We start from the raw sequence: 21,047 nt of genomic DNA on the forward strand, positions 1-21,047 counted from the left end.
CACTAATTAAGTAAATTAACAAAAAAATAACATTTCAACCAAATTTAGGGTGGCCATGGTGGTAGAAAAGTCAGTGAGTTGTTCTGACTGCTGTGAGACTATGATAATCGAGATCATAGAACCTAAAATATTAATAATTTAAAGGGAAAACAAATTAGAATTATAAACACGAAACAAAAATTAAAAATAAAAACATATATCAGAAATGTACAAATTACAAACATTATAAATACTAACCAATATGAGATTGAGTCATTGGATCAATATGAGAATAGATTATTGGGTCCTTAAAATTAGGATTTGGCATATGACATTGAGATTATAAAAGCTACAAAAATTCAAGCAAAATAATTAGATACAAAAAATTATATAAATACAAAAAATAATTAAGGGACAAATTGTGCAAACTAATAACAAATGGCAATGGTGGGTCTAATACATACGAAGTCATACTGTATCAGATGTAGTCGCATATGTCGTCTCATGTATTACTACAACAATTAAATTTGAAATTAATACCGATTAAATAATATAAATAAATTAAAATAATAAAATGAAATCCACGATTATTAGATCTAGGCTAATCACTATCGTCCTCCTCGTTGGCCTCCTCAAAGTTAAGAACATCCGAAATATAAATTAGAGTCTCTTTGATCTAGTTCTGTGTGCAAATAAATGTCTCCATAGTGGTAGCAGATTATGAATTCCGGAATGGACCCAATATACGTCATACGGTGTTAAAGGTCGACTCTGAGACTACGGTGCTAATAGAAATAACTAAAATACTGCGGGCTATTTTTCCAAAGATGAGATACTTCACGACATTGGTATTCTATCGAGCTAATATATCAAAGTCTCTTGCAAATGGTTGAAGATTTGCTACTAAGTATATGTCTACCTCCGACTGAGCCTCTGTAGAATAACGGACTATAGGATTAGCTCCAACCTCTCACCTTAGTCCAACCTACGCCTTTTTCCAACCTCGGCTTCTGGAGGAAGTGGGGGGTAGGTGTAGGCGCTGGAATATTACCACCTTTTAAAATGGTAAACTTAGCAAACAATCTAGTAAAGGTTTCTCTAGCCCTTGTTGCAATAAGCTCCGCTCATGCATTCCCTTGTGCAATTCTCAATCCATATACAATGCCATCAATCTTAAACTGGGGGTCAAGAGCAATAGCCACATATAACAAAAAATTAAATATACTGAAATCTCCCCAATATCTGTTATACTTCACCCTCATCATCAATGCCATCTCTCACATCCTAATATGGTCACTCGCGCACATATAATCTAATTCTTATTTTACTTTACATATTTGCTGACATAAATGAGGGGATGTTGAATTCAAATAACCATATAGCCTCTTGGTGACTTCGTAAAAAAATCCTAAAAAAATCTATAAAAGTAGCAACAACTTCCCAATCATCGTTAATAGACTTCCCAATCCCCCGTGCTCATTAAAATATCTAACATATTGAATGTTTTCATCATTCAATAATATAAAGGTTGACTTATATTATTGGGCCGCCTCCAACATCAAGAAGGTTGAGTTCCATATTGTAGGAACATTAGTACAGAGGTACTTCTTTGATGTTATGCCCATAGGCCTCACAACAACTTTGAATTTCTCCAATATAACAGAAAGATATTTCACAAATCTCAAAGCAGTTCTAACCCAAGCAATAAAGTCATCAAGATCTTTCAAATTATCAGTGACAATTAGATTCGAAATATGTACACCATATCTCACATGCAAACACTCGTCATCCAAGATTATTTTATTTGCCTCTCTAAGATAGGTATTAAGATGTCACTATGCGACATCGTTAGACAATGCATTATTAATTGTATCTGTTAGAACTTGTGCCAACCCCCACTCATTTATTGCGGCCTCCAAATCCCTCTCAACTGTCTCACCCTTGTGATCATAAATTTGACAAAAATTTAAAAACAATTATGTAATGTCCAGTCACAATCAACAAAATGTATAGTCAAAGACATATAATTAAAATTTTGAATGAATATCCAAGTATCGGTAGTGAGACAAACTATTTGACACGTCAATTGGCCTCTTAACAACTCTTTTTCTAACATATAATATATATATATATATATATATTTATATTATCCTTTGCAAAAACTGAAAATATACACAAAAACAATGCAAGTCATAATTAGACGTAGATGCAGATAGTTATTGCATCTCATTCCTCTACTATAATTTTCTGTATAATATTTCTCAACAATTAGTTTTTGAGAGATAACTCATTGGAGTACCTATTTTCTCCACCATGAGCAAAATTCGGAAACCATTCTAATTACACAAGTATTTCATTGGGGATAACTCATTATCGGCATCACAATTAACGTATATTATACCTAAATTAATATATTTGAAAACATATTTCTAAACATAAGTAAACCGAAATATCTTCAACGTGCTTATAAAACGATATAGCATGATAATTGCAACATTTGGAAAAAAATATTCAATTATAGTGCTCAGGCAAATGACTTGAAAGTGAATTTAATGACAATCTCGTGACATATCCTGGCTTAATTAAGTGTTAAGATTTGAAAATCCTAAATTAATTTAGGATTTTCAATCTTAGGGGTTTCTCTCCTAACATAGTTAAGGGTTTCGAATTGAAACCCTAAATTAGTTTAGGGTTCAAATCTGAAACCCTAAAGATTATCAAATACACAATTTAAAAATTACAATCCTCCAATCTGAACCCTAAACTAATTTAGGGTTCAAATCCGAAACCCTAAGGATTATCAAATACACATGCACAACTCAATCCTCCACAACACACAATTCACAATCACATCATCCAACTCCTCAATTTAATCTCATCCTCCATAATTTAAAAAAAAAAAGTACTTGTGAATCGAGAACGGGGAACTTACCTTCGACAACAAGCTAGGCACGCGATGGACTTCACGACGATAGAGAATGGCCTGAGTCCTGAAGGTGTACAACAGACGGAGTCAGTGACACGGACTATGGAGCGGGAGAGAGAGTGGCGACTGTGAGGGTTGGAGAGAGAGAGAGAGAGAGAGAGAGAGAGAGAGAGAGAGAGAGAGAGGAAAGTGGGGGGAGAGAGAGAGGGGGACGAAGGCAGCTTAACAACCAATATCAAAATGACGTTGTTTTGATATGAGTTGTTTTTTAAAAAATAACTCAGTCATCAAAATGCCGTTTTGATGACTGTGGTGTTTTTTAAATTATAAATTTATAATATATGTTTATTATATATATTATTTATTTATATATTATTATATATGAGAGGGCGAGCGGGAATTTAGCCCATCCTGCCTCTGCTGAGGGCACCAGATGCAAACGGGACCACTCGCTCCTACATCTGACGGACGGAGGGAGGTGCGGCTGCCCGCTTCTACAACTCACTATCCAAACCTCTGTAAGAGCATTGGCAATGGCCTAACCAAATGCCAATGCAAGTCTAAAGTTTAGCTATATGTGAGAAAAAGCCTTCACATTAGACTAGCCAATGGTCTAAAGTTCAAGACTTGAGCTATAGTAATTCTTGGGTGCTTTCCATTATTAGCGAGCTACTGTTCACCATCTATTAGAGTATTTTATTATTTTGATCAACATCCCCCTCTCTTTCCCTCGTTCTTTTCTCTCTCTTCAACCCACAAGCAAGCCCGCGCTCTTCTCTCCCTCGCTCTTCTTCAACCCGCAAGCTTCCAAGTTCGTCCCTCTTCTCTCCATTGGTCGTCTTCTTCCAAGCCAAACCGTAAGTCTCTTCCTCGCTTTTCTCTCACTCTTTTCTGTGCATTTTGCTCTGAGTCTATTCTCTCCCTCTTCTCTCATTTTTGGATCTGATTCTAATGTACTCCCTTTTCTCTCCTTTTCCTTTCAATAAGCGATTAAACTGAGTCGTTGTGGTGGCTCAGCGACTCTCGAAGTGGCTTCTCTAAAAAAACCCTAGCGACATGATCGAGCTCTTCCAGATTCATCATTCCTCTCTCAGTATGTAACTGCTCTTCCATTTTCCCTTCTCGGATACGCACATTAAAAGTTTCTTGCAAATTAGCACCTCTGATTTATTGAGTTATGATGATTAATTTTAATTTAGATTATTGGAGATTTATCAAATTAACGTTTATCTAGTTTAAGATTTTGCATAATACGATAAATCATGAGTTGGTGGATTCTGTGATGGAATCAAGCTTCAGCTGTAGAAATGTGATACCCCCATATGATATGGATATGAGTAGGTGGTGTATGGGATCCCACATTGCTTGGGAAGGAGAAGTTCTTGCTCTTTATAAGGTTCTAATGAAGTTTTAATTGTATCATTGACTAGTCCTTTTGGAGCATAGGTCATGTGGTTTGGGCCTTCCATTGGGGCGTTACAAATGGTATTAGATTGTGATACCCCCATATGATATGGATATGAGTAGGTGGTGTATAAGATCTCACATTGCTTGGGAAGGAGAAGTTCTTGCTCTTTATAAGGTTCTAATGGGGCTCTAATTGTATCATTGACTAGTCCTTTTGGAGTATAGGTCATGTGGTTTGGGCCTTTCATTAGGGCGTTACAAGAAATCTTAGGCCACATTTCCAGATAAATTTGGCTTTTTCTAATGTAGAATTTGGATTGGAGATCAATGGAAACGAGCTTAATGGTGTTATTTTTTCAACCTTGATTATATGCACGAAGCTTTGATGACAATTTTCTTTGTTGAACTTTTGTGATTGTTTAGATTGTGATTTATGTGTTTAGATTGCTTTTTGTGTTCCATTGTGATTTGTGTGTTTAGATTACTTTTTATGTATATTATGTATATTATGCAACTAAACAGAGCATGTGGACTGTATTGAGGATACTAATGTTGGACTGTGGAGTGTGGACTATGTTGGTGCCATATGGACTGTGTTGCTCAATACAACTAATTCATTTTATAGAAGCTGATAGAAAGTCCAGCCTAAATGACAACTTAAGTGATTAGGATGAAATAAGCTGTAATTTACAGAAATATTATTTATTATGGTCTAAAATAAATCTTCAGAGTCTAAAATAATTATGCATAAAGTCTTTATAGTCTTATATTATTGCATTTTCTTGAGTAGCAATGGTAGGACTGGGGGCTAGATGCTTTATGGTCTTATATTATTGGCAGAATTGCACAAAGTCTTTATGGTCTTATATTATTGCATTTTCTTTATGGTCTTATAGAAGCTGTTAGCATCAGTTGTGCATTTGTGGTTTCTGTGATGGCTGCTTGTCTGTTAGGTGCATTGGAACAGATCTCGGCTTCTCTTTACATCTTATGGTACTTCCTAAACTAATGCATTTTCCATCAAGAAAGTAGATGATTGGGATTGTAAGAAGTTATGAGGATTCAAATTTGCTCATAAATTGATATTTTCAGTGCAATAAGATTATGAATTTGATATTAGTCAACTCAAGAGGATTGTGTTGGTATTTATGTTTACCCCAAAAATAACATCTTTGTTACTAAATAAATGGTTACGTGTTGGTATTCATTTTGTTCCCACATAGCCATTATGGAATATGTCATTTCTTATTCTTTAATAATGTTATTAATGGTGCATACCTTACTAATTTTTAGTCCATTATCATATATATATATATATATATATATATACATGGACAAGATAGATACCCCAGTTAATTTCAGTTTGCTGTTAATGGATAATATATAATATCATATATATTATGGAATGGATGTTTGCTGTTTTCAAATTTTCATATTACAAAATAACCCTTGTACTTCTTATTCATTTGGTTTTCATTATTCAATTTTCTTTTGTTTATACAATATGATGTTGAGATATTTGGTGACTGAGTTATAGATTAAGAGATACTTCAGCAAAGTATGTCTGTGCTTAATTTCCTCCATTGATATTCATGTTTTGAGACTTTGGTCCGTAAATAACTGGATTTGAAATAATGGTGGCAGGAAGTTCATGGCTGTGCTCAAATATTAGAGTCAGATATTGTTTAGGTTCAGGCATGTGGATCAATGGTAACAGAGGAGCAACCTCATGCCATTGGAGTACTTCCTCATGGGATACGGCTTGTATAGACCTATAAAAACACGAATTTCTCTACAAGTATGAAATTAGAAAGATCAAAAGGAGTCGAGGAAATAAATTTTTGAATTCTATTACATCATAGGGGTTTGCATTTTCTCTTTTATTCGTTGGGGTTGATAAGTGAGAGGGGTGGGGATAGAGGTTAAGAAAATGAAAGATGTACTGTGGAGGGGTGGGGATAGAAAGAAAACATATATTTTCATTCTTTAATTTGTAGCCATCATTGTTAGTAGGGCTGGGCTCCGACTCCGACGGAGTCGGAGTGTTCATTTCCGACCTTCGACTCCGACAAGAGTCGGAGCCAAATTGGAGCTTCGACTCCGACTCCGAACTGGAGTCGGAGTCCGACTCCGATCGGAGGTCGGAGCTCCGACATCCTATCGGAGCTTTGACATAAGATCGGAGCTCGACATGCGCTCGACGTGGCGCTCGAGCGGAACTCTTTCAGAGAGGTTCGCTCGACTTCCGCTCGACATGTCGCTCGAGCCAATGTTCAATACAACGTGTGCTCGACTTGCGCTCGACACCTCGCTCGAGCGCAAGTGTTCAGTAAAAAAAAATTTCGGAGTCGGAATCGGAGCTTCTTGGAGCTCCGACTCCGACTCCGACTCCGAATAGATATTCGGAGCTACTCCGAATTCCGATGACTTCGACGAAGTCGGAGTCGGAGTTGGAGCGGAAGTCGGACGGAGTCGAAATTTTCAGAATTTTGCACACCCCTAATTGTTAGTTGAGACTAAAGAATGATAATTTTCATCAATGAGACTAATGAATGATAATAATAACAATAATAAGCCTTATTAAATTAAATTATAATTTTAAGTCTTGGGAAACAATAATTTTTTTGATAAAAATTAAATTAATAATTAATATATAGAATGTATTTTTAAAATATTAAAAGAATTTTTTTTTGTAAAATATTATTTAAATATATAATATTATATTATTATTTTAATTTTAACATAACTAGTCTAATATAAATTTTCTTAATAAAAAGTTGATATTATAATTAAAAATTAATATTATAGCTAAATTTTAGATTAGCTATTGCCGTGATTCACTGTCCAAAAGAAAACTGCGGACCCCACTTCTCAGGAAGACACTAGTGCTCCACGTGTCAAAAGCAGGCTCTAGAGAACCGCTCATGAGCTCCAGTACGGTTCACGGAGAAGTCGTGGTGTGCGAATAGATATATATTGAATATTTGTATGTATATTTTGCTATCCCTATCGATCTCTAGGGTTTGCAATTCTTACAAATAACAAAGCTTTCTAAGCCAAGCAGCCTACCCCTCTTTCTCGCCGACTCTCTCCTGTATATCTGAGCTTATCTTTTCGACTGCGAGCTCGCTGATTCTCTGGCGAATTTACGTTCAGGTACTCTTCCCCACCATCGGAGCCTAACCCATCGCTTTAACAAAACCCTTGGATTTGTCTTAAATTGATTGAATATATAGGTTCTTTTGATTTCCTTTTTTTTTGAGTCTTGTTAGGTTTAGTGCTTTTTTAACTTGAGTCGTTGCGTTCGATTTAATGGCGTTTCTTCTGCATAGGTGTTCCGGATGAAATTTGATGGAAACTTATCACTCGCGTGCTTGAGAAACCGATTTATGTATGGTATATAAATTGGGGTTTCTTCGCCTTTTTTTTATTATTTTTAATTTCTGGTGTGATTTCCGAGATTTTCAATGCTGATTTCGTAAGCAGAAATCTCCTAGAATTGTCAGTTGGACTTTGATTGTATGAACCGTATTTCACTAAAATTTTTGCCTTCCAGCGGTAATTTATTGTTTTAGATTGAATTTATGTAGCAGATAGTATGACAGCCATTTATGTTCTCGTGATACTTTTTGCATAGAACTGTTAGATCATATGATCATGCTTGCTAAAAAATATTTATGCAGTTCATTGCCTCCAACATTGTAACTGCATAAATGTGCTGTACCCAAACACATCCACGCACACAAAATCCGGTTAGAGAAAATTCTGTTATCACAGTTCTTTACTCTCTTGTTGATTTGTGATTGTTGGATTTTTGTTAGTTTAATTGTGAATTTTCATTTCTCCATGTGCAATAGATATTTTATTTTGCCAGTCTTTCAGTTTGTAGTTAGTTTTGGATCTTCAGCTACGTATATCTATTTTTGAATGCATATTTTTGTCTTAAGGATGCACAGCCTTACGAACATGTTTGAATGGTACTGGGTCAAGAAACTTTGAATATTCAAATTTTGTTTTGTAGTAAGTTATTTGTTGCTGGTCCAGCATATCAAACAATCCTGTTTGTCAGCAGTTATCAACACCAAGAATGCAAATGGGTCAGTTGGAACCCATTCTGAACAAAGTGGACTCATCAGTGCAAGAGATGCAAATGGGGCTGATGGGATCTGTATCCAGTGTTCCTGCAGCTCATCCGCATTCACTGTCTAACAAGCCAGTGGGACTAATGGATCCCTTTTCCAGCAATCCTGGGTTTCCTAGGTTTTCAATGTCCAACGTACAAACATTTGGTGGAGAATCGAAGGCAAATAGTCTGGGCTTCCAACAATTTAAACCAAACGGGCAAATAGGATTGATGGAAACCATGCCAAACAATGCAGGGTTCCATCAGTTGTCTGCATCAATTAAGCGAAAGGCACCAGTGGAATCTGTTTATAATAATACTGCTTTGCAGCAGTTATCACTTCCTAACAAACGTATAGCACAGTTGCAGCATAGACCTTGGCTGCAGCAAGTATCTGGACCAAATAAAAAATCTGTACAGATGCTATACATGTCCGCCACTCCTGGATCACAAACACAAATTAAGAAAGTGGTATCTAGTAAATCTGGTTCACAGCGTTCTTCTATTCCAAAAAATCAAATGGCAGCAGTGCAACCATCCCCAAAGGTTCAAACTGAGTCTTCCGAGTCTGTTAGATCCAAGATGAGGGAATCACTAGCTGGTGCCCTGACATTGGTTTCTCAGCAGAAAGCCAAATCTTCAAGTCCAGAGAAGGATTTTCAGAGTGACATTGCAAGTGCATCAGGGCAGATCGAGAAGACTTCTCACCCAGCTGAATCTCTCTCCGATGCTACTGATGGACCTGATGGTGTATCTATAGAGCCTAAAGCAACTTTGCCCTCCCAAAGAAACAAGAACGGTGGAAGTGAGTCTGTGGGGATTTTGGCTAGTGAGAATACTGGTGATTCTACCCGGGCCCTGAAATCTGATGGGCAAGAATTCCGTTCAAGTTATGTTTTGCCTGATGAAGATGTTTCTTTTAGTAATGACTTCTTCGTTAGAGATGAACTTTTACAGGGAAATGGGCTCTCCTGGGTATTGGAGTCGGATATGCAGGTGGCAGAAAAAAGGGAGATTCATACTGCCGAAGAACAGAACTTGGAGCATGATGAACTGGGTAGAGTTCCCAATGAAGAAGCCATTCAAACTCCACAAATAGTGGCATTTAAAATTGAAGTAGAACTCTTCAAATTATTTGGTGGTGTGAATAAGAAGTATAAAGAGAAGGGAAGGTCTCTTCTGTTCAATTTGAAAGATCGCAATAATCCTGAACTGAGAGAGAGAGTCATGTCTGGAGATATTCCCCCAGAACGGCTATGTTCTATGACTGCAGAGGAACTTGCTTCTAAGGAGCTTTCCCAATGGCGGATAGCGAAGGCAGAAGAGCTTGCCCAAATGGTTGTCTTGCCGGATGCAGAAGTTGATATTAGACGTTTGGTGAGGAAAACACACAAGGGTGAATTTCAAGTAGAACTTGAACAAGATGATGGTGTTCCAATGGATGTTTCTGTTGGGGCTAGTTCACTCACACGAAGAGAATCCAATAGCAAGGAGATGGGGGTACCTTACCCTTCTAAACATGATGGAACCAAGGATGAAGGGTATGCTTCCGGTGAAAAGAGTAATTTAGATGACCGGGACACCTCATATACGCTTACTATTCCTTCCAGTGAGGGTACTGATTTAATGCAGGGGCTAATGGTTGATGATATGAAGGATGCAGATTTTCTACCCCCTATTGTATCTCTAGATGAGTTTATGGAATCTCTTGACTCGGAGCCACCATTTGAAAATTTACCAGTGGGTGCTGGAAAGAAGACCCCCATTCCTGACAAGGATGAGTCAGAGCCAAGCTCTGCATCAAAGTCATCTGAGCCTACTCCAAAAGAAGAAATGGCCACAGATGAACCTGCAAAACCTGATGTAACATACTCAAAAACCGATGCTGATCAGAAATGCAATGAAGATGATGGTGGTGTGAAATCCAGTGATGGTCATGATGACATGAAACCAAGTGATTGCCAGACTGACATGAAATATAATGAGAGTAATACTAGTGCTGATGTAAATTCCAGTGTCAGTCATGATGACGTGAAATCCAGTGAAAGCTATTCTGATTGCAGACCCGGTGACAACAGTGCAAAATCAGAAATTGTACCTCCTGCTGGTGTATCAACAGGTGCTCATGTCTGGGAAGGTTCACTCCAGCTGAGCACGTCAGCTGTGGCCTCTGTTGTTGGCATCTTCAAAAGGTGTGTCTAGTCACTTAAAGCTTTCATTTGTTTAGTGTAGTTCTTTCCTGTAAATATTTGTTTATATATATTTGTTAAAACCGTGAGGCTGAGCGAAGACCTACATTTTTGCCTTGATTACTTAGATGAGGTTTTGGATTATGTGCCAGTCGGGGAAATTGAATTATCTATGCATATAATTTTTGTTTGATAGGTAAAATAAAATTTTATTGAATCAAGTAAATAAGCAAAGTTCAAGTACACAAGAAGCATATAAGAGAGAATAACTAGTTACAAGTTAGGAGCTAGAAATATAAATCCCTTGGATCTATAAGGGGGATTTATAAATTCCCCTTGCTACTTATAAAAAAAAGAAATATAAATCCCTTGGACTACTGATGGAAATTTATCCATGATGTCTTAAAATAAAATGGGTTTGTACTTTCAGCTGTTGGACCTAATTATGGAAGCATCATTCGGTATCATATGGTAAGATTTTGCATGGTATGCCAAAGCATCATCAGGTGCTTTTCGATCAAAAGGCTCAAAATAAAATGGGATGAAGATTGGAAACGTAATAGGTACTAGAGTTCCAAATTAGAATATGTTATAGAGTGACAACGGAGGGATATTATAGTGCATCGTTTTTATATTGTTTAGACTCCATTTCTGATTTGGGAAATGTACGTCGACATCAAAGTCTGTGCTGGGGGGATGGATGAGTATGTTGGTGTTTCGTGTGATTGTCAATCCTTTTAAGCCAGATGATGTGAAGATTAGTGTTGCTGGTGTATTTTGTATGTGATTGGCTATACACAAAATCATAACACAATAGCCTCTGTCTATATCATAACAGTCGAGCAGATCTGATTCATACTTATCTATAGATAATGCAAGAGAGTGATTAAATTATGTTTTGCGAATTGATTATGGATCTTTGTAGTTTGCTTCTTGCTGATTTTTTTTATTTTATTTTCTTGTTATAGTGGTGAAAGAATATCTGCAAAAGAGTGGCCCAGTTCACTTGAAATCAAGGGGAGAGTAAGACTTGATGCGTTTGAGAAGTTTCTCCAAGAGCTTCCACTGTCACGCAGTCGTGCTGTCATGGTATCTAATGTTACTTTTCTTCATTGTATTGCTGTATCCTTATATTCTAAGTTCATAAAAAGAAAAAAGTCCCTTCCAACAGGCTTGGTATTTTCATCGATCTCCCATCTAGTAATCGCACTGTATAGCATCATCCAATACACCAATGACATTTGTTTTCTTTGGTCATATCTGGCACGAGTAATTATAAATTTGAAGGAAAGATATTTATTTTTGGACGAATGATCTCCTTGGAAGTTTTTTAACTGGCTTAAACAGGGCTTGCATTCCTGGTCAAGCTGTTCGAACAGATATTACGGAGCAGTCTTTCTTGTGTCGGCTAAAGTTTTTAATAAATATAGATGATAAAAATGCCCCCAATTAAATGATTGTCCAATTGGCACGACGTTGTTGGATGGTTGCATTGTGTGTGTGTGTGAGAGAGAGAGAGAGAGAGAGAGAGAGAGACGCCAGTAATCTCGTGGTATACAAGCTGTAACAATTAATTGAAACCACGCAAGTGACAAGTCACTCTTGCTTTCGAGTGGAAAAATGTCGCTCCCATGTGATGAGAAGCCGTATCAGATTAATTAAATACTGAAAAATCTGTTGCTCACCCCTAAAATGAAATTCTCTTTTTCCTATTGTTATTATTATTAATATTATAATATTGAATCCTAATTTTCTGTTGTTTTTTTTTTTTTTGCCTTTTCGCAGGTGATGCATTTTGTTATTGGAAAGGGGTCTCTTGAGAGCGAGCAAGCGAGTCTCCTTGAGGTAAATTTTATAATCTACTCTGTATTATCATTTTGGTTTTGTCCTTTTAATAGGCAAAATAAAATTCACGTGCTTGGAATAATCTGCTGTGTTTGCAGGTGGCTGATTCATACGTTTCGGATGAGAGAGTGGGTTTTGCGGAGCCTGCTCCTGGTGTGGAACTTTACTTTTGTCCGCCACATAAAACAACACTTGAAATCCTCCCAACGGAACACGTCGAGTCACTTAATAAAATCGATAATGGCCTAATTGGTGTTATTGTTTGGAGAAAGGCCCAGCTAACGTCCAGGATATCAATCAACTCATCCCCACACCAGAAACATAAAAAGCAAAATGTCACTTCTAGTAGTACGAGACAGCAGCAACAAACGAATATGAATGCCAGTTTCACACCTAAATCAAACCCCCCTCGAGGCTTAACCCCCACCAATTTCAAACCCTCCCCTGATGATGAAGACGACGATGTTCCTCCTGGGTTTGGCCCCCGTGATGAAGATGACCTTCCTGAGTTCAATTTTTCCGGTCGCTTGGTCCCATCTTCGCAACACAATTTTGTCAAAACTAGGGGTCTTGGACCGGCACCAATTCCTTCACTTTCTCAAACCCCATCTCGCCCTGTGGATCAAATCAGGGAGCTTATACACAAGTACGGACAACCTCAAGCCGTTGGGTCTTCAGGAAACTGGCAGGACGATAAACGTTTTGGGGTTGCGGTTCAGCCATGGAATGATGACGATGACGACATACCGGAGTGGCAGCCACAAGCCCCTCGTCGCCAACTTCAACCCCAACAGTCTATTTACAGCTTTCAGCAACCAATGCTGCGGCCACATTTGGGGAACCAACCACCTTTGGGATCAACTCCTCATCAGCCATCGCATGAGTCAATGGTGGCGATGCAGTCTCTGCAACCTTCCATGAATGTGACGCAGGTCCCACAAGGAACTTGGTGGGTTCCTGCTGTCCAGGGGAGTGGGCAGCAACCAAGTAACTTAGCTTCTCAACCCAACGTAGGGCAGTTTTACGGGGTGCCCGGGCGAGGTGTTGGGCAGCCAGGCGTGGCCTGGCGACAGAATGCCCCCCAAAATGGAGGCGTCTGATATTTTTCTCATTGTATAGTTAAATCTCATTTTCCCATTTTCAAGTTATGCGCGGTTCCATTATCATAGACGTCTTTCATGGTGGCTAGCTTCGCAGTTTCTGGAGCATGCCGAAAACCAATTTTGCCATGCAACAGAAAAAAGGGCATAATCAATCACGATAAGATGTTAGTTTAGGTGGATCTGCTAGCTTAAGCGTCTCAATGTGTAGGATGAATAATTTTCTAAATCCTGAAACTCTCAATGTTGCCGAACCCTTCAACTTCCGGATCACAATTGGAACACTTTGGATGTTGTGTGGGCGGGGTGGCCCTATTTGTGTGTATCATGCTTACTTGTATACAACGTTGGCTTCTGGTCGTTAAATACTGTAGGATTCTCATGTGCATTTTCTTTGTTAACGCATCACTTTAGATTGTCCGAATTAAAATTTATACGGTAAATAAAAGCTGGCAGGGAGCCGTGCGAACAAGGGTTTTACAATACAAGTAATCCTCTGGTGAAATAAAGACAAAATATAAAAGAAAAAGTACAGGAGGCTCATCAATCATCATCCAGAAAAAAAGAGCACAGGGGGTAAGAAAGAGGGATAAAAAAGTCTCGTCAGGCATATCAAGCAAAGCAAATAATAGTCACAAATAAAGAAAGAAGGATACATAGCACAACAGCCGGGTAAAATCCAGTAAAATACAAAGAGGAAAGGTATTTGGGAATAATTTTTCAGGACGCTGGCATCTCTCGAGTGTTCAAACACCAAAGGGGATCTCTTGGATATAATGCAACTTTAATCTTTTTTGGGAGTGGGTTCCATTGATGCCCCAAAGTAGTGTCAAAATACATGTAGAAAAAAGATAACAAAGTCTTCAACTCAACCCCCCAAAGCACGCTTAAGTGCTACTCTTTGCTCAGGTGTCAATCTCGTAGGAAACTTCACCTCAAATTTTATCCTTAAATCGCCTCTATTACCTGGCTCTCTCACTATTGGCATTCCCTCTCTTGCAACGACAAGCTCATAACTGGGGCTCACAATGTCAGTCACCGGAATTGATAGATTACGGCCATCAAGCGTGACGAGATTAACCGTGGTCCCTCCCAGTGCCTCGGCCAACGACACTCTTTGGTTCACAATGAGGTCATTGCCATCTCTTTTGTATACATCATGGGGTTTCTCATCAATCACAAACACCAGGTCTGCTGGGAGCTGGTTATGCTGTTCATTCCCTTTGTCTGGGAAAGTGATCTTGGTTCCTTTTTTCCATCCAGGCTTCACATCAATGGTCAATATCTCTGTTTCTGGCACTTGTCGCCTGTAATGCAATGTTTGCAGAGGAAATAACAATTATCAATTAGAGGAGGAACAAGTGAGCCTGAAGTTGTCAAAAAAAGAAGTCGATTATGATGTTTAACAGGATTCCATCACCTTCTTTTTTTACTTATCAATGAATTTGATCACTTAAGGATTATAGACCAACATCATACCAGCAACATGACATTCTAGCGATGTTTAGATGTAGAAGAACTGAAGAAATGGGGCACTTTTATCGTTACAAGGGAAAAAAAAAAATGAAAACAGAACAATTTTGTTTATGCCTATGTTTTTGCAATTAAAAAACAAAGATATTAGAGTATTAGTAATTTACTATATTACAGAGTAGGTTAGCATGATGAACTGTGGAAAAATGCCATTGAACACGCTCAAAAGAAGGAAAAATTTCATCCTTAACCTGAAAACCAAATAATCCAATCTACTAAAGGCTATAGAGTTTGGTGGAGATTGCAAGTGGATAATTACTGTGAGCAGATGCGCCAGTTTTGAAAGTAAGTTGGCCCTCACTCAAGCAAGAAAAGGACAAGAAGAGATGTCATATGCTATTACATAAGGTCAACATAGAGTAAAACCTTCAAAAGAAGCACATCGATCCGGGTTTCAATGTGTTTCTTGGTTAGGTAAGATTACTCCAGCAGTTTATCAAGGGAGAAAGCAAGAAGGATCAACAGTTTGAGAAGAAAATACATACCCATTAGCATCAACAACAGTCCTTGAAATCTTCATTTTCCTTGTTGATCCAGAGTAAAGCTCTGCAAGGCTGCATGGCAGTTTGCTCTCCACAGGTGGTGGTTTCTTTGGCGTGCTGCCCTCACTGTTTGTTCGAAATACATTGTCACTCCCACTGAACCCTCCAAAGATCCCTGAGCCATCAGACGCGAACCTTTTAGACCTCCCAGGTCCTGAAGAACCGAATCCAAAAGGGCTACTTCCAAAGAATTCTGCAAAAATGTCCTCTGCATTCCTAGGGTTGAACCCACTTTCCCCACAGCCATTTCCAAATGGGAACCCACCACTGCCAGATGGTGGCATATCTTTCAACCCTTCCTCACCATACTGATCATAAATAGCCCTCTTCTGCGGGTCACTCAATACCTGAAATAACTAAAAAAAAGTTAAACTTACATTCTATCAAGTCTAAGTGTTAATATTAACAGAAATTAACCTAAAAAATTCAAATATGATTGCAGATGCTATCATTAAGGAGCAACTTTATTGCAAACTAACATTAAGTATAAGATAGTGCTTCTAAGTTCTATTTGAATTCCGAGAAACTGTAGAAAAAGAAAAGAAATTTAGATCCCAAAACACTGTGAATCCATTCTATCTAGAGCCATGTCTTCCCTTCTTTCCATATATCTGAAAAGTCTCGTCTTTCTTGCTATCTCAACCACGATGATTTAGAAAATTAGAAACAATATATACTGACTCTTTAACTTTTGCTAACTTGATGTTGTCTCTAGTTCCATAAATGTGTTCATTTTCACATAATGTTTTATCTCAGTCATCCATCTTACCATTTCAATTTTGAGGCTATCTGCTCATGTTGCTTCCTGACAATCTCATATCCAATAACATAATTTTATTCTGGTAAGAAAAAACGACACAGATTGAAGGGGACAAAAAAGAAGAAGAAAAAGAAGCACAAACTTTATTTTCTTTCCTTCTCCTAAGTCACGCAAAAACCAAGCAAGCTATTTTAAATGTAACTACCAAACCAACGAGCTACAAGGGGAAAAAAGAGAATCCAATGGAAAACAGAAACAATATCTAGGGACAATAAAAGTCGGGAAAAAAGCATTGCCTCATAGGCTTCTGAGATCTGCTTGAATTTTGCTTCGGCTTCTTTCTTGTTTGTGGGATTCTTGTCAGGATGCCATTTCATTGCCAATCTCCTATAAGCCTTCTTGAGATCTTCATCGGTAGCATTCCCGTTCACCATCAATACTTTGTAGTAATCAACACCCATTTCTGATCTTAGCCCAATAAATGTTCGATACAAACTTTTCTTAAATCTTCAAACCTTTACCCTTCCCACAAACACCCAGATCATCCAACAGGATCCTTTGCTCAGCTCTCACACAAACTCTCTCTCCCTCTGCCTCTGACAATTAGGCGTCAAAATCAGCTTCCTCCAGAAGAAACCACATGAAAATGATGAAAGAAAACAGATATGTTGGGAAATCTGAAACGGGGATCCTACAATATCATTGATCTTCCTCGCTGAATTTTTCTAAGGAAGTTTTCACGTCTACAAAGAGACAAACATAACGAGCATTATGGTATTGGTGCCAATGGAGATTTTTGGGTTTCATGAATTTTAAACCGAGAGTTGCGGACCTCTGTTTGTTAATGTCGTTTGAAACATTAAATACCTTCTCATTTCTGTTATTTTATTTTATTTTTTCCTTGCGTTTATTTCCGGCCAAGGGCGTTTTCTTCTTTGTGAGAGCCACGGCCCACGCCCACATTTACTACAAAAAAATCTCTCTTTTGTGGCCATACAGCAAGACATTTAAATAAGTAAGATATTTTAGCTGATTACATAAAAATAAATTTATAAATTCATGTATTTTGATATGATACGTTAGATTATAAAATTATTTTTATTATAAAATAAATCTAACAAATTCTCTATAAATATACATTAATTTATAAGTTTATTTTATATCTAATTTTATTTTATATAATCTATTTGTGTATGTTGCAATTCTCAGCTGGCCAAAGTATTTTCATCCCAAGATAAACCTAAACCAGCTCTTCCCACGACACGTTTCATGATGTCGAAAAGCAGGAAATCAAAAGCATTGTGATCGCACAGTAGATTTTCTGGGTACATTTCTCATGGAAATCAAAGTTTCCAGATTTTTCTCAAGGAACCCGAGGTAGAATAATTCTAAATTCTACGCTGTAATTCGATGTAATCACAGCCATGGGTATTGCTCTCTTCAATAAAATCTACGCTTCCAAGAGCACAGGACGAAGAAACGAACAAATTTGCAAATTCTGTACGAATAATTAACCGTTGGAATCGTAGAAAGAAGCATTGCAGGGTAAAGCGGAACAGGAGCTTTGGACCCAAAAAAGCAAAAAGAAAGCTCCATGGATAGTGGGATTGCAGTAGAACTGCATTTAGTGAAATTTAAGGATTCGTTTGGTCGCAGGAAACAGCACATAGCAGAAAGGAAAAGAAGATATTGGGCGTTGTAAATTGGCCAAGAATCAGGTAGTCCATTGCTCTCTCTCACTCTCTCTCTATTTTTTATTGTTTATTTTATGGGCAGTCTTTTTATTTAACACCTTGGGGCTTGGGCGAAACTCTGTCTCCCCTGAATGTTCCTTTTTCGGAGGGCCCCACCGGGTATAATCGGAGACAACCAATCTCAAATATCTAGATTCCAGTTACTTTACCTTAAAATAATTATACCTTGAGAAGAACATTGGTATCGTTTTAACAAGTTTAGTCAAAGGATGAAGCTCCATCAGAGGTATGCCCGTTCGCCTAATAGTAATAGGTGATTTGATGGGTACGATAGGCATATCAAATCCAAAGGTTGAACTTGAGATGGGTTCAATCTCCCATAGCTGGGGTTATATTTACCTAAACACATTGCCTTGGGAAAAAAAGTGCAGAAGCTGAACCATCGATCCAAAGCTTCAGGTGACATTAGAATGAAACCATTACACAGCATATACCCCAAGCATGTCGGAGGAAATTAACAGAAACAAAACAACAGAGATTACTTTCATTTTGAAAGAACTGAAACCAGCACACTAACTCTGCACAGGGGTATCTGGCCCTTCAAACAGAAAAAAAAAAAAGAGAGAGGAGAAAAAGAACCTTAGAAAGAAAAGAGAGAAGTGAATAACAAGCAGCTGAGAACTTTACAAACATCTCGACTGGTGTTCTACTGTTTCCAAGGACGATCCCATATTTGTATACGGCTTATCTACAAGACCAAATATGCCAACAAAAACAATTGTGATTGTTGTTCACAAAGTCAATCAGGAGATAGTTACGGAGCCCTTGGAACTACACGAAGCAGCAATAGCATTGGCTTCACCCTCTATATTCTTCAGTTTCAGTGATGCACAATCAGCTGAAGACCCAAATTCTGAAACATCACCGATGTCCAAAGTGTCTGGTAGAATTTCAGAAGTCTCAAGAGAATAGAACTGTCAAACGAAGGCAATCATGTCCTTAGATTTAGAATGATAACAGTAAAAGCATAAGATAATTCAATCAATTAAATTTAAATGATTATTATGAAGGAGAATGCCTAATAAGTAACTCCTATAGAGTACTGAGTTTATAATGTTCTAGTAACAACTATATTCATAAGCAGGAATTGCAGCAAACAGGTATTTAGAATACATACTCCCCAAATTTATTTAATCATTCGATTCATTGCTTTTTTTTGTTTTATATTCGGCATATCTCGATCAGCTCTATTTTGAAATGTGTTGGTAAGGAGGCAACAAAGCCAACTTAACAGGAAGTATAGAAAAAAAAAATTACGAAAGTTATAAAACTCCAAATTAAATACTTTACTCATTCACCTCAAGTTGGTTCAGCATGTCGATAGTCGCTTCCAAGTCACCCTTATTTGCCAAATAGACATCAGTAAGGGACTGAACAGATATACCCGGAAATGACATCTGAAGATATTCCAAATCAATGTCATATTCTTCATCAGATATTTGCTTATCTGACACTTGATTCACATTTTGTGCTGATGGGCCATACCCATGGACAGGTTGGCTCTTCAATGTGAAAAATTCAGGACTGGGGACTTTTTCAGTACCGTGGAACTTAGAGTCAATAGAAGCTTTGTGATGGAGCTGCACAGGGCCTCCAAACTGGACACGCTCATTGTCAATTTTAGAGACTCTTGCTGCCACATAAATGCTATCATTTGCATCTCTCTTGGAGAGCGGAATGTATGACTCTGCATATGGATTCAGAGAAGATCGCTTCATGGCTTCAATTCATAAAAGCAAAAGATCACTGTTCCCTTTTGAAAAAAAAAAAAAGGAAACAAAAAATGCACCATTAGCAGATACGACAAATGGTGAACTAAATTTCAATGAAACTAAACTTCAAAGTTTCTAGGCCATAATAGGTCGTATAAAATATGGAAACAAGAGTCAAGATTATAATTGGAACCCAATGAAATCATAATAAATATTACAAGAACTTCTTCCTCTCAAGAAACGCAGGATCCATTCACCACCCTCTCATACTGAATCAGGGATATTACATTCATGCGCATAATTTTCACACCAACCAAGCACAGAAACCCCTAAAACAAATATCAATTATATTACTAATCTTTTAGTCTAACTACCCCAGAGGCTACTTAGCAATCTCTCCTTGTATGAAGGGACAACTCAAACCGTGCACGGGTGAATTCACATCATAACTTCAGAAATATATCTAAAAAGTTAACACATGAAACATAATTAATCATAGAGAAGAAGATTTTCACTTATATTGCAAGACTCCGGTCGACAATATAATAGGAAAAGCGATCCTAAGGTTTAGACTATCGATGAACACCTTCTACCATAGATCATAGATCAATTCTAAATCCACAAAAGGGAAGTTTTTTGTACGTCATACCAGATTACAAATGTAAACATCAACCCCTCTCGTGAAGAACTTGATCAAATCAGAGAAGAGAATGTTCGAAATTGATTACTAATGTTTTAGTTTCTTTAATTATTTTCAGGCATTTCCTTGGTCACTGACCTACAGAATATTTTTTTATATTAGTTTCCATCCTATAAATTATAATGAAACTAATCAGACCCGAAAAAAAAAACCCACGACAAAAATTCTAATTCAATGAAAAAAGATCCATGATTCAATCAATAATCCAGAATTTCATAGAAAACTAGTGAAAAAGAAAAAAAAAAAAGCAAAAGTGAATGTGAACAATTGGAGATGGAGCGGAAACAAACCGAAGAGAATCAATCTTCTAAGGCGAAAATGAGAGCGATCAAAATTTAAAGAGCGATGAAAACCCGAAGAGTGTTACAGACCGGTCAGCCCGGAGCTCTCAAGAAAATGGAAAATGAATGATCGAAGGGGATACGTGGGTGGGGGGGTATTTCTGCATCGAAAAGTTTCGTAACGTAGTGGGGTCTG

The 21,047-nt window shown here is 37.7% G+C and overlaps 3 protein-coding genes across 8 annotated transcripts; 1 reads left to right on the forward strand and 2 right to left on the reverse strand.

The window, feature by feature from the left end:
• Positions 1–7,314: 7,314 nt before the first annotated feature.
• Positions 7,315–13,957, forward strand: LOC109001784 (death-inducer obliterator 1-like). Of its 5 annotated transcripts, none has more exons than XM_035692991.1 (6): positions 7,325–7,468; positions 7,645–7,703; positions 8,334–10,627; positions 11,593–11,713; positions 12,410–12,469; positions 12,568–13,957. In XM_035692991.1, exons 3-6 carry the CDS (start codon positions 8,400–8,402, stop codon positions 13,567–13,569), a joined length of 3,411 nt encoding a protein of 1,136 aa, XP_035548884.1. In that variant the 5' UTR covers positions 7,325–7,468; positions 7,645–7,703; positions 8,334–8,399; the 3' UTR covers positions 13,570–13,957. The 5 variants fall into 5 exon arrangements, with proteins under 5 accessions (XP_035548883.1, XP_035548886.1, XP_035548884.1 ...); XM_035692989.1 differs by having other exon boundaries at positions 8,357–10,627; XM_035692990.1 differs by lacking the exon at positions 7,645–7,703 and having other exon boundaries at positions 7,315–7,468.
• A 211-nt stretch (positions 13,958–14,168) lies between these two features.
• LOC109001783 (dnaJ homolog subfamily B member 1) lies at positions 14,169–17,225 on the reverse strand. Its single transcript, XM_018979193.2, has 3 exons — positions 16,701–17,225; positions 15,588–15,991; positions 14,169–14,876 (listed from the first exon to the last, which is right to left on the reverse strand). Exons 1-3 carry the CDS (start codon positions 16,863–16,865, stop codon positions 14,438–14,440), a joined length of 1,008 nt encoding a protein of 335 aa, XP_018834738.1. The 5' UTR covers positions 16,866–17,225; the 3' UTR covers positions 14,169–14,437.
• Positions 17,226–18,540: 1,315 nt separating this feature from the next.
• Positions 18,541–20,990, reverse strand: LOC109001782 (polyadenylate-binding protein-interacting protein 5-like). 2 transcript variants are annotated; one of them, XM_018979191.2, is made up of 3 exons: positions 20,861–20,990; positions 19,457–19,911; positions 18,541–19,072 (listed from the first exon to the last, which is right to left on the reverse strand). In XM_018979191.2, the coding sequence occupies exons 2-3, from the start codon at positions 19,874–19,876 to the stop codon at positions 18,902–18,904; spliced, it is 591 nt and encodes a 196-aa protein (XP_018834736.1). In that variant the 5' UTR covers positions 19,877–19,911; positions 20,861–20,990; the 3' UTR covers positions 18,541–18,901. The 2 variants fall into 2 exon arrangements, with proteins under 2 accessions (XP_018834736.1, XP_018834737.1); XM_018979192.2 differs by having other exon boundaries at positions 19,457–19,904; positions 20,861–20,988.
• Positions 20,991–21,047: the final 57 nt, after the last annotated feature.

Source organism: Juglans regia, chromosome 8 (genome assembly GCF_001411555.2).
Source record: "Juglans regia cultivar Chandler chromosome 8, Walnut 2.0, whole genome shotgun sequence".
Classification (NCBI taxonomy): Eukaryota; Viridiplantae; Streptophyta; class Magnoliopsida; order Fagales; family Juglandaceae; genus Juglans; species Juglans regia.